The sequence below is a fragment of the Penicillium chrysogenum genome (assembly GCF_028827035.1).
Source record: "Penicillium chrysogenum strain IBT 35668 chromosome Unknown utg000004l_segment0_segment0, whole genome shotgun sequence".
Lineage (NCBI taxonomy): Eukaryota > Fungi > Ascomycota > Eurotiomycetes > Eurotiales > Aspergillaceae > Penicillium > Penicillium chrysogenum.
In genome coordinates this window covers 2,603,789-2,616,383 of record NW_026622752.1, presented here as the reverse complement: position 1 = coordinate 2,616,383, position 12,595 = coordinate 2,603,789, and the positions used below count along the sequence as shown (strand labels likewise).

Below are 12,595 nucleotides of genomic sequence, written 5' to 3'. Positions count from 1 at the left end.
CATTCTTGTCACTACGGTGATACTCCGGCATTGGAATGTCACTGTGTCTAAGCTCAGCGCCTGGACATTTCTCCGGGCGCATGAGATGTCCGATGCTAATTAATGTACAGCAAAACACCAATTCCAAATCGGCCTTTCCTATCGAGGACTGAATGACAATAGTCAGTTTCAAGTCGCCCCTTGGACAGACCAGCCAGTACCAGGCGTATTGAAATACTTGGCATACGTGGACTTGGACTCCCACTACATTGACATTTACAACCAGAATAGAGGAAGAATGTCGCTTACCTTGCCAGTATCTATCTATCTGTACTTTGCGGTCCTGGTTAATCCACATAATATTCGCGATCTTCTTCATATGGGGGGGGGGCGGAGGGGGGTTGACCATTCTTTTGCTTTCCATTTTTCTTTCCGTGAGTATCAACTGCGACTTCGGCTATATACTTGCTTGACTGACTAGCACCAAGGAGCACCGAACAGCTATATTTGTTGTACTTGTGTCCTATGCTTTGGCTGGCCTCGCTTTCATTCACGCCCAAATGATACGAGCCTGGATCGTGTGCATGAGACCATGGAGGATGCAGTCAAATTACCTCGGATTTTTCTATAACTATTCTTCTATCAATTCTGCGCGGCATCAAAAGGCCCTGTGGGTGGTGTCAATTGGCTCAATTTGGCTGGTTGTTATCTTGTTGGGCCTAACAATCCTTGCTTGTATACAGACCCAAAAAACTAAAGGCCCCTTCCAGCAGACACACACGCTTTATACGACATGTCAGGGAGCTCCCGGACGCCGAGCAGCTGGATCCGCTGCAGACGGCCATGGGAGAAGACCACTAGTCAGCTGGACATTCGGCTTATCACGGGGGCAAAGCAAAAGCGGCACAAGTCTTACTGGCCTGGCGGCAACAGTAGGGCCCGCTAGACCTGTTTATCCACTCTGACAGCTCCCTGGTCACCTCTCCGGCCAGAGCAGCAGGGGCGGACTGGGCCCTATGCTAGGCCTAGAGAAAGCCTTAAGAGTTCTTTCAAGCCAGGTAGCCTGAAAGCTCGCTGCTCAACCAGTTTTGCACATACTGAAGCGACAGTTCATCACACTCGATTGATGACTGTTTAAATTCCTGCTTCCAAAAGAAGGGCCCCCTCCATCCGCCCACAACACCACCTTTTTTAATGTTCTCCCCAATGGGAGCGCAGGAGTCCAGATCAATGAGCATAGCATTACTGCTGCTGTCAAACATGATGTTGCATGCGGAGATGTCATTATGCGCGTAGCCCAGAGAGTGCAGATGTCTGACGGCAGACTGAATGCTGTTTATACAGCGTTCTCGTTCCTCGGCCGGGAAGTGGGCTGGCCCAAGTTGCCGGGCCTTGCTGACGCGATCCGCCAGGGTCCCGACGTACTTGGGGAAAGCGAGGCTGACGATGCGCCCCCCGCGCACCACACAGCCAAGATAGCTGCCTAGGTTGACGTGAGGGTGCGCGAGAAACCTCTGGTTGGCCCAGGCCTCGGCCAGCATCAGCTGGGCGACGTCATCCTTTCCACTGTAGATGCTAATGTTTGGCTGCTTTAGAAAGTAGTCCTGCGTGGAGGTCTGGGGCTCGAACTGGGTGATGCCCGCTTCGAAGACAGGGTAAATGTCATGGTCTGGGATACGGCTCATGGACCTCAGCAGGCGCTCAAACTCGGCGTCTGCCAGATCATCATACACCCCAACCCTCCAATCTCTGCTTTCCTCCGGTGGCAGGGTGCCAATGTAAGCCTCGTATCCATCGTAAGCTGTAAGCCTGCGGCCTTTCCTCTCCCACGGCTGGGGATCGCCGGATATTGAGGGCTGCGAGCGTTGGCTCCATGCCTCTTTGACTCGCACCGTTCGCATTGATCGCTACTCGAGGTTGACTGCGCCGATGGCTGGTAAGAGTGCCAAAAGGACAGGCTTGGAAAACCGTGCTAGTGCAAGAATGTAGGAGGAAACATTTCAGGGTTCAATTATTGTTAATATCAAGAAAGACCTAGGCAATGGGCTGACGTGACATTGTGTCCAACACACAAAGCATGAATAACCACACCAATGAGAGATCTTGGACAAAATCAAAATGCGACATCGTATTAACCCTGCACAGCCGGGCGATGGGCTGACGTGGCATTGCATTCGACACGAAGCATGAGAGTTGAATACCCCAATGTGAAATTCCCGTGAACCTCGGTTTCCTTTAAATACTCTTCAATGAGCCCATTCTCTTTCTTCATTTGTCGCAATACGTTCAACTTCCCTTGAACCTTCTTAACCCTATCGATTTCCGTCACGGCAAAGCGACCTCATCCTATATAACACTCCAACAGCATCTAGAATATGGCATCGACCGTGTCTACCATATTGGTTGATTACTGTGACTGGGACTCGGTGACAGACGAAGAAGGAAATAGAGAGTGCTGGGTCACAGATGACTGCCGCGACCCAAAATGCCCTAGCTCTGGTTCATACGACCCAGAAGCGTAGAACAGGTTTGGATATTTGAGAGTGAGTAAGCATCAGATTTTCTGTCTCGTCAACCCTTTTGCTTTTGAGCCCACGAGGGTGCAAAAAAGCCCATTCACCAAAAAAAGAAAATTGGATGAAGGCCACCTTTTATTTGAAAGGCGGTGATCCACACTGAAAAAGCTTAGCTAATTTTTATAGAAATTGCAGACCGTGACAATAACATTGTACGTCTGACCTATTCTCCTTGCACAATACTCTAGTTGTAGAGGTTTAAGGTAGAGACTAATACAGGCTATAAGGTCAAGATCGACGATCCCATCAGATCGGTCGAACCGCTCGCACCCGTTATCCCATTTTGATCTCGCAGTACTCGCGTTCCTATTCCCAACTAGGGTTTCCATATCTCTGTTTTATGGCACTCGCAGAACAGGTATTCCCCTTAACTCCCCTTCTTGTGTCTGGCTTGGCGGGCCTGTGTGTACTTGCTCATAGCCTTGTTCTGTCAGCTTCGGATTAGTCGACTTCTGTTTGCCCTTCTTAGCCATCTTGCTCCGCACTACACGCTCACTTATATGTAGGAGCTCTTTCTTCCTAGCTAGTTCGCTCTCTATTCATTTCTATTCGCTTTCTTCTAGATTCATACGTTCAGAGCTATGTAGGCCTTGGAGGGAAGACCATACGGCAGCAAATATAGTGATACTTATAAGGACAGTTAACTGACAGATAATGACTGTACTCGACTGCCTTGCACTGTGCCAAAGAAGGGCAATGAATGAATGAAATATACGCCCTTGCGCCCTGGCGGCGATGCGGTGCTGCTGGCTCTATCTTACATAAGGGGAAACCCACCCATCAGGGTTGTTGAGCTCGTCCTCTCGTCTTCTTCTCGTCGTCTTGGCGTTATTGGCATCCCAGCACACCCAAGTTGATAATAGAAAAGCCCCTTGCTCAGCTTGTTCAGCCCGCTTCCATTTAGCAACTGCAGGTTGCATTTACTATCTAAAATCCCCAAACTCTTCAGGCCTCGCCTCAATCCCGGGTCTCCCAGTATTTCCCTAGCTAGTATGTACTGGTTCGATCAGTCCGATGCCAGCCACCAATCTGTTAGGTCGCGAGCACCTTCCTTTGTGTCTAGGAGTTGCTGAAAGGTGCATTGCCTCTCGAGGTCAATATTGATATAGCGCTTATCTTTGTTCAACATATTCGGGTCGAGTTGAAGTGTTCGGAGGGGAAAGTAGAAAGAATAAAAGAGCGTATAGAGGCGACAAGAACCTATTTGGTATGGAATGGGATTAAAAATTTTCGAGGGAACACATCCTCGGCGTTTGCAACCATACATGTTTATGAATAGTTCCAAGGGAGATGTGTCGTCCTGACCTGTGTTAGTGGTTGATGATATCCTTCCCGGATCGTGATCAAGCAAGGCTGTCGATGAAACGACCCTTCAAGCACAAAACACTACTTTATTACAAACTAGACGCTCTATCGCAGGAACAAGGACGAACTATACTTCACTATGGCGGAGGGAGGATAAGGGGGATAGAGAAGAGGAAGAGGAAGATAAAGGTCTTTCTACTTGAGGGAGGAGCGCCGACTACAAGGCAACCAAAACAAGCAGAGCTTTTGGCATCATTTCCAATACCTCAACAAGAGGGAGCAAATCTGGTACACTCTAAGAAAAGACGAGCATCATATCTTCGGGTATTAAGGTTGCATCTTCGTTATATATCGCAAATCAGCCGGTAATACCAAAGATTCCTTTTATACTTTTATGGAGAACATCACCATCTATGCAGCTCTATGGAACCGGCAACGACCGGGAGCGCTCGTTGAAAACATACAGAGAGAAAGTCTTAAGAAAAAGAGCAATCATGTTGACATTTATCGAGGTATGAAGCTGGGTAACTATCAATAGGTCCCTATAGCCTCTAATGTGCATCGGTCAATGGATAGCGTGGTACTTGATCCTTGCCATCGAGAAGATCCTGTATCCGCGCTTACTAGAGCACGTGAAAGGGCTAGATCAAAGCTTGAGTTGAGTAGTTAGAAGGGATGCTAATAGTTTAGCTATGGTAGATGGTTTGAAAATTCTATGAATTACGCGTATTTTGACGTCTATAGCTTGAAAACAGATTTTCTGCGTAAAACGTAGAAGGCATTAGCTATTTATATTTAAAGGAGTATCTCGCAAATCCGTTTATAATAAGCCTTTGTTTGGCATATAAATATCCCGTTGTACAAAACCAACCTGTGTTATTTGATTCTAAAATAAAGTTAGTCTATTCCACACTCCTCGGCACCACCAAGCTTGTTGAAAATCACACAAGCCCTTATATATGAAGTGTGATCGTTTGTCGTGGCATTAACGGGGAGCTTAAACGCCGGAGGCGGACGGACGGTGACAAATGAGGCATTTCTGCAATTGGTGTTTATAACGCGCTGATTGCGTGCAGACACTGTGCGTACGCCGACAAGTCGTCCTCCTGTCTCGAAAATAAAATATGTCTCCGGTATAGGCGTTCGGATAGGGAAGGAACAAACGTAGAGGGACAGCACCAGCCGGATCTTTGGCGTGCGGTGTTTTCGCGATTGGTCCACATCTATCACCGAGGTGTGGAAGCGAAACTCGTCGTTAGGTTTTAGATAGGCCATAGAGACCGACGGTGACAACAACTGGGCGCCAGGGTATCCGTGGTCAGGCAACCGAGAGCCATTCTGTGGCGGCGCGGGCGTGCAGGAACCTCAGATAGGGCGGACGGAGAGGGACATACGGCCACGACGGTATGCCAGCACTTTGCAAGACGTGAAGGTCGGCGAGATCAGACGAGCAAGACACACTGACAGAGGGACACCTAGATAGCTCGTAGTATGATACGCAGTCATTCGCTTGGAGGAGGAGTAGAAGCATTGACACGAAATCGCACTATGTAGCCAGCCGCCGGCTGGACGATCACCGGTGGTTCTGCTTCTGGGCGACTGCTCCATTTCAGGAGCGAGAAAATGAAAGGGGCAGTGCGTCGTGGGACTGAAGGCCTAGACGCAATGGTCGGTGGGGGCGAAAACAAGGAAAGGGGGCGGCGATGGGTGCAAAAAGAGGAGTTGAAGGGAAGGGAAGAAAGAAAAATGAAGGGGAAAGAGCGAGGTCGCGACTTGTATGTTCGGGCGATGGAGGAGGAGGTGACAAGACGGTGTATTGGGGCGCTATAAGCGACAAAACTAATCAGAAGTAGTAAACCACAGGTCCCAATATTACGCAGGAAACATGGAAACACGTATAGGTTTCATAGACATGGAATTCTTCGTGATATTCTCGAACCGACCAGCGCCGTAATAAAGTAATAAAGTAATAAACATCAAATCATCGAGGCTCAATGGCGAAAAGAGCTTATTTCTTGCCACCAAACCAGCCCGAGACAGCTCCCTTGGCGTCAGCAGCTTTCTGCTCGACCTCGCGATCGATCTGGTCAACACTGCTGTTGATCTTTTCCCGGTTGGCATTGAACTTGGTCTTTGCTTCGTCGCGGAGCTCATCAAGCTTTTCCTTGCTCTCGTTCGCGAACTCGGGGATGCGCTTGCCTTCAGCGCGAGCTCTGGCGATCTAGAATTGGACGGTTAGTATGATATGTCACATTATCTCCAGTTGTGGTCGGTGGAGTGGATATTTGAGGACGGATGCTTGAGTGACAGACGCCAAGGACGGCATAGACTTACAGCATCATCGACATTGGCACCAGCTTCCTTGCCGACATTCGTGCCAAACTTCTCGGCGTTGTTTGTACCTGGGAGCTTCTCGCGTGCCTTTTCAGCGTCGACTGGAGTGGGGAGGAGAGTCAGCTCTATGTTCCGAGGAAGCTCGTAGCATTGGGGAAGTTTATCAGACAGGGTACGTACTTCTCATTTGGTGCTTTGCTTCTGAAGGACTGCCGCCGGCAGAGTACAAGTAGTAACCGCCTGCGCCCGCCGCAGCGAGACCCAGATACAATGGAACCCGGTTCTTCGACATGATGTGTAGTTGGGAGGTGAAGGGAGGGAAAGATGTAGAGTGTGTGATTGAAGTAAATGCTGAGGTTGGTAGGTCGGGGTATCCTTGGTTTTATAGGTAGTTCTCAAGACCGGGGAAACGAGTCGACTATGACGTCTTGTTCTCCTTGTCCGCATGTACTAGAACTTGCCTCTACTTTTTATTTTTCTCTTTTTCTTTCTTTCTTTTCTTCTCCCCTGGACATCGTTTTACCTACGATCCATCCATTGGCCATTGAATCTCATTCAATAATTATTCCAATGTCAATCCCTTTTAAATGTCTACCATGATGTTTCCAACACCGTTCGTAGAAACGTGTAGGGTTACAAGTGGAGACAACTTCAACCTTGGAAGGCCCAGCCCCGGAAAGCTAGACTTCCCGTCGACGTCACCTGCAAGTCATTGCTGCCTCATTCCGGTTCTGGGGGTCCTTTACTACTATACATACTATACATACGGTGTAATATACTATATATTACATCTACATATGTATGTACATACGTATGTATGCTAAGCTATGGTAACAGGTTGTTCCGATCTTGTACTCCGCATTTTACGGGCTCACCGCCCCCTCTATTCTCAAAGGTCTATGTGGGATCATTTACGTCTTTCAAGTATGGGTTTCTACATGTAAACCTGTAAGGAGAAAGGCAGCATCAGTGCATTCCAGTCATATTCAGATCATAACAGACATCAAAAGTCCTCATAGTTGTAGTCCGTTAAAGCATCAGGCACGATCCATCCCAAAAAAAAATATAGTAAGACACGAAACGAAACGAGAAGGCGAGGAAAGGAGGTAGAGAGAGGGGACTCGAGATCAAGATGGGAGAGAGGAAGAGGCTGCCGAGAAAGAGAGTGAAATGCAACAATCAGTCACAGCGCAGACCACCAAAAATGAAAGAACCAAATGGTATCGTCATGCATGATTCCATCCATACAAAACTTCCCATGCGAACGCCAGGATATGCGGCTCAGGACTAAGAACTCATCCGAAAAAGATTGCCATCCAGAACCATCCGAAAAAAAAGATCATAAACACAAACATAAGACTCCCGAACACAAGTAAAAGAAAGATGGGCTATATTTCCCGGTCATGTATCAGTCGTCATCAAAGTCGTCAGTTCATCAAGGGGTTCGCTCTCGTATGATGACAAGTGTAAGAATCCCCAAAATATATAGAGAGAAAGAAAAAGAATTGGAAAGCCGAGAAAGTCCAATGGGCTGAATGATCCAAAATTGGAAGTAGAATGGGCGGAAAGAGTGGTTAATATGGGAGTCCGAATAGACGAGAGATGGAATGCCAAGTATACATAATGATGATCGCTCTCCAGCTAACTGCAGGGAGCGAAGATGACTTTTCAATATGTAGAATGGTGTAGAATGGGTGAGCTTTGTCCAGACAATTTACAGAAATAGCTTGGCGGCTCCTTTGTTCTCGCTTGTGGCGACGGCGACAAGAGCCTCCAGGCGACCCATGCCCGAATTTCGGGCAGGAGAGTCTGGGAAGACGTCGGGCCTGGGCTCCCGGTCATTGTGGGGTTCATAGCCATCCGCGTGGGAGGACTGACGGCCACAGATCTATCACGGCGTTAGTAACCAGCGCGATAGCCGCCCATTCGAACAGGAGTTCCTACCGGTTGAGGGTGATCGGAAGGCAAGGAGGAATCATCAGATTCGATATATCCGCTGCTGTGCACAATCGCGGGATGATACTCAAGCGATGCGGTGGATGGGGTATGGACACCCTCGCTGCTACTCGAATCTTCGGGGGAAGTTCGCGTGCGGCTTCCCGTTGAGAGGCTTGGGCGATGTCCCCGATACTCTTCAGGGCTTCTCTCGGCCGTTGGGCCGAATGCAGGCTGGTAAGATGATGACGGGCGGGAAGAGACATTCTGGAGTTCTGCGAGGGTTTGTTGGCTCCATTGAGAAGCAGATGCGGTAGAAGGACGTCGGTCTCGGATATCGAGGCCGGTCAGGTTATGATGCAAAGACATATCCCAGGATACATGGCCTCGTCGGTGACCAGGGCCGGAGATGGGAGGTGGTGGGCGGTGGGCTGGCTGTGTGTAATTGAACCCTGATCCAAAGCCTGGGTTGGGGGGTGGACGATGCTGGCCATCAAGCTGCATTGGGCTGGTTTTCCTGGTGGGCGGGGTCATCGGCCGTTGGACAACCTTGTCAAAACTCTCAATGCCGGGAAGCCGGGGCGGATGCTCGGTCGACCCGTTCGCACCGAATGAGGCTGGGACATTGTCGGGTGTATGATATTGGTTCAGGCCACTAGTTCCAGGGCGTGGAAACCCTGTGTATGACGAAGGGTGCCACGTTCTCCTCCGCATCTCCGCCTCGGCCGCGCTTAAGGTACCCTCATCACGAGATACAGAGTAGTGTGTGCTAGTGGGGCTTGCGAATACCCCAGCAGCATTTTGATAAGGTGCACCGACGGGGTTGTGATATCCTGGAGGATATGCGTTGCCATGCTGTGCGAGGAAAGGGTTGCTACTCGTTGGCACAGAAAGACGACGGGCGGCCGTCTTTCCTTCCCAGAACCCATGTGTTGTACCAGACATGGGCGAAGCAAATTGAGGGCTTCCACCAGCAGCAAACATATTGGAGGGGGTGTATGGTGATCCAGCTGTCGAGGGACCAGGAACGCCACGGACTTGGCCTGGGGGTGTGCTCGGAGGTTCTCCCATGGAATCCATTGCCAGTCGGGATCGAGCTGCGGGGTCGTTGGCCATGATCAATGGCGGGGGGCGTCGTCGAAGTTCTGGAGGTTGGCTGTATGTCGAAGTGGTGGACGCAATACTCGAAGTTGATAAGTTCCGGCTATGACCTCGGGTATGACCGCCAACACTGCCTCCGGTGCCTGCCCGCGCCCGGCCTGGTGGCCGCACTCGATCTGTACGGACCTGACGCTGGAACCGTGTGCCAGTGGCCGCTAGCGAATCCCCGGGGATTTCCTCATTGACATGGACCGTTTGAGCATGCTGGCGGAGGTTGTCGAGTCGGGAAAACCGCCGAGAGCAGTGGCACTGGAAGGGACGTTCACCGGTGTGTTTTCGAATATGGCGAGCTAGATGTTCACTCCGCGTGAAGCTCAGATTGCATGGAGGGAAAGATGTGCAGAAGAACCGTTGGCCTTTCTTCTTTTTCGAGGGGGGTGCGTTGCTCCCTACGTTTTGATCATGATCGGAATCGTCTTGTTCTCCCTCGGAACCGTGCATCGGTTCGTCAGATGTTGAGGGGGTTCGAGCGTGGGTCAAGGTTGTGCGGGATGAAGCGTCGCTACCGCGGCTTTGGTGTGAAACACCGTCCGGAAACTTCTCCGTCGACGAAACGTCCGGTGTGGCCGGCGCACCATTTGGGATCGCACGGGGTGTAGCTGCTCCATCCATCGCGTGGTCTTCAGGGGCCGAGTTGTTGACAGGGAGAAAGGAAGCCATGTCGACGTAAGAGGGTGGGAGGCGGGAGTGATGTCAGGTTTTCGGAGAGCCAAATGCGAATGTTCCTGACCAGCAGTCGCGAAGCCGACAATCCGATCGGAATAATCACCCCAGAACCAGTTGGGGCTCTATATGTCTCTATGTCGAGTCGTAAAAAACCGCAGCGCTACGCGTAAGTCGGACGGGATCAAGACTCGGGGTCTGGCCGGATTGACTGTGAACATTTGCGCAAACTCAGTAACCTGAACACTACTCGAGGCAGGAAAAAAAAACACAATAATAATAATAATAGGGGAAAAGAAGACCAAGAGAGATTAGAAGTTTCAACACGTACGATTTGAAAGTGCGCTTTGGAAAGAGAAAGAGGGGCGAAAATAGAATGTTAACTAGGATCCCAAACGCAAGGGCGGGGGGGAGGTCAAGAATGTAAGAAAATAAGAGAAAAGGGAAGGTCGTTAGCTGATCGCGATCATCTCTGAAGTATTTCCAGAGAGGAGAGTAAGATTCGATCAGCCGAAAGAAAACAAGTCAAAAAAAAGGAGTATATATGCAAGTATATACTATAGTTATAAAAGAACAGAGAATGGTGACGATGAGAGAAGGAGAAGAGGCTCGGGAAGCGAGGGGCGAAAAAAAAAAGGCGAGTAAAAGAAGAACAGGAACTCAACAGGAACTCAAAGGCCTTTCCGGGGCTACCGATGCGAATCATTAAGTGTTTCACCAGATATCCGCGTGTCTCCATTTTATTCAAAAGGCACCAGGCACCTCCATGATTCATTAGTGACTTGTCATGAACTTAGACTTGGACTTGAGTGACTTGAAGTCTAGACCTCTCTCCTCTATATACAGATGTAGAGATAGATGTAATGTAGCAATTGTATATGAAGAAAAAACCGTAGGTTAGACCCTCGAAACTGGTTGACGTTAACACATCTCAGACCCTGGAAATAGGCACTGCCAAGCCTCGATAAGTTTGGTTCTTGGGGAGAGAGAAAAAAGGTCGAGACTCTTTGGAGACTCTTATGGTGGGGATCCTTAGGGTTAACGATATACTCACCTGGACAATCCCCTTGCATTGCGATGTATCGCACCTCGTCATACTCGTTGGTTACGCGGTAGGGGAAAGAGTTCCGAATGGTCCGCCCCGATACGAAGTCTTCAATAGAGAATTCTCCTTTGCTCGAGCCCTCTGATCTCACAATTGGTCCGAGCCCATGATAATTTTAGATAGACTGCGGGGGATGATAAGAGATCTCATTCCCCTACAGAGTACATCCTACAATATAACATTCTATGCATTCTAGAACATACCTCTTTTAATATATACTTAGGTATATATATAACTTACTAAAGGAAGAAAATGATATAAAAGAACTCGTCACTTATAACCTTGGAAGATCCGGTGGCTCCGTCGAAACCGCATTCAGGCAACTCCTCATCTGAAACTTTCACCCCCTGGGACTAAGCCCGTTGGCCCATCGTGCCTGCGTCGCTGCTAAACTTTCCCCCCACTTACCTCGAGAACTGCAAACGGCAATTCCCATGGAATCCATTGCTGTACAACATCCCCAGATCCCTGGTTCCCATATACTCTAATGTACTCTATTCACTTCACTTGGGCCTTGGGGTCGAATACCTCATCCGAAACTGAGATGTGACGCCACGGCCGATGTGGATGATGTGCTTATCCCCTTGGGCTTAACCGGTTTGACCTATATTGGAATCGAAAATTTCAGATGTACGGAGTACCGCATTGGCCCCAGATCGGCCCCATGGGAGTTCGGTTATGATCCAGCGAACACGATTGGCGGGGAGAAAGGAGGCGATATTCACTATTCTACCTTGGGAGACATGGTTCCCCTGCTCGCGAAAGTGCGGCATATTAATCTACATTACGTATAAATAGTTTGCGAGATATGATTCGGGGATGTGAACAGGTGCTATAGCTGAAATTGGTGAAGATGGGGCTCCTGCCGCTAGTCAAGATGATCGACAGTTAAGTTGACGTCGCCCACGGGAGAAGTCCCAGTACGGAGAAATACAATATGTAACTCATGCATATCCATTTACACCTTGGGGCCGAAGAAAAGGCATAGATAGATCGTCGCTACAAATACCCTACAACTAGAAGAGGGGAAAAACCAAGACCGGTACCTGTAGGTACATCTGCAGGGCTGACAAAAAGGTGCGCGGCCAAGTATAGCCAGGTACCAAAGCGCAGGGCTTATCGATAAACCTGAATTGTAGCCCTGCCCAGGTGGAAGGATCCGTGGAAGGATCGGTGGATATGACGTCTTTGACTCGGGCCATCTCCAGGGCGGCTAAAACTTCCACCTTCCAAGCCTTCCATCAGTGATATATTTCTCTTTGTGTGGTAATACTCCGCCTCCCATTTTTTCTCACCCCCTGGAGAGGCGATCCATTTGCCTTTCTAGCGGTCTGCTTATCTGACTGGTCATTGACCATTTACCAGTCCAATCATAGGCCACACTCTGCATCTCATACCAGGTCCATCCATGTAAATTGTACCTGATTATGTGTCGTGCGTACCTGGGCCACGTAGGAGCCGCCTTATAATACCAATATGAATTTTAAAATAATATTACAACATATATTAATAGATTTCTGTTTGGTTATATTATATG

At 49.2% G+C, this 12,595-nt stretch overlaps 3 protein-coding genes across 3 annotated transcripts; all 3 read right to left on the bottom strand.

Moving 5' to 3' along the window:
• Positions 1-1,028: 1,028 nt before the first annotated feature.
• Positions 1,029-1,880, bottom strand: N7489_006931 (uncharacterized protein; the record flags this gene model as incomplete). The annotated part of the gene is made up of 1 exon (XM_056712681.1): positions 1,029-1,880. One exon carries the CDS (start codon positions 1,878-1,880, stop codon positions 1,029-1,031), a length of 852 nt encoding a protein of 283 aa, XP_056566396.1.
• A 3,988-nt stretch (positions 1,881-5,868) lies between these two features.
• N7489_006930 (uncharacterized protein) lies at positions 5,869-6,486 on the bottom strand (the record flags this gene model as incomplete). The annotated part of the gene is made up of 3 exons (XM_056712680.1): positions 5,869-6,081; positions 6,195-6,295; positions 6,375-6,486. 3 exons carry the CDS (start codon positions 6,484-6,486, stop codon positions 5,869-5,871), a joined length of 426 nt encoding a protein of 141 aa, XP_056566395.1.
• A 1,422-nt stretch (positions 6,487-7,908) lies between these two features.
• N7489_006929 (C2H2-type zinc finger protein) lies at positions 7,909-9,950 on the bottom strand (the record flags this gene model as incomplete). The annotated part of the gene is made up of 2 exons (XM_056712679.1): positions 7,909-8,082; positions 8,139-9,950. The coding sequence occupies 2 exons, from the start codon at positions 9,948-9,950 to the stop codon at positions 7,909-7,911; spliced, it is 1,986 nt and encodes a 661-aa protein (XP_056566394.1).
• Positions 9,951-12,595: the final 2,645 nt, after the last annotated feature.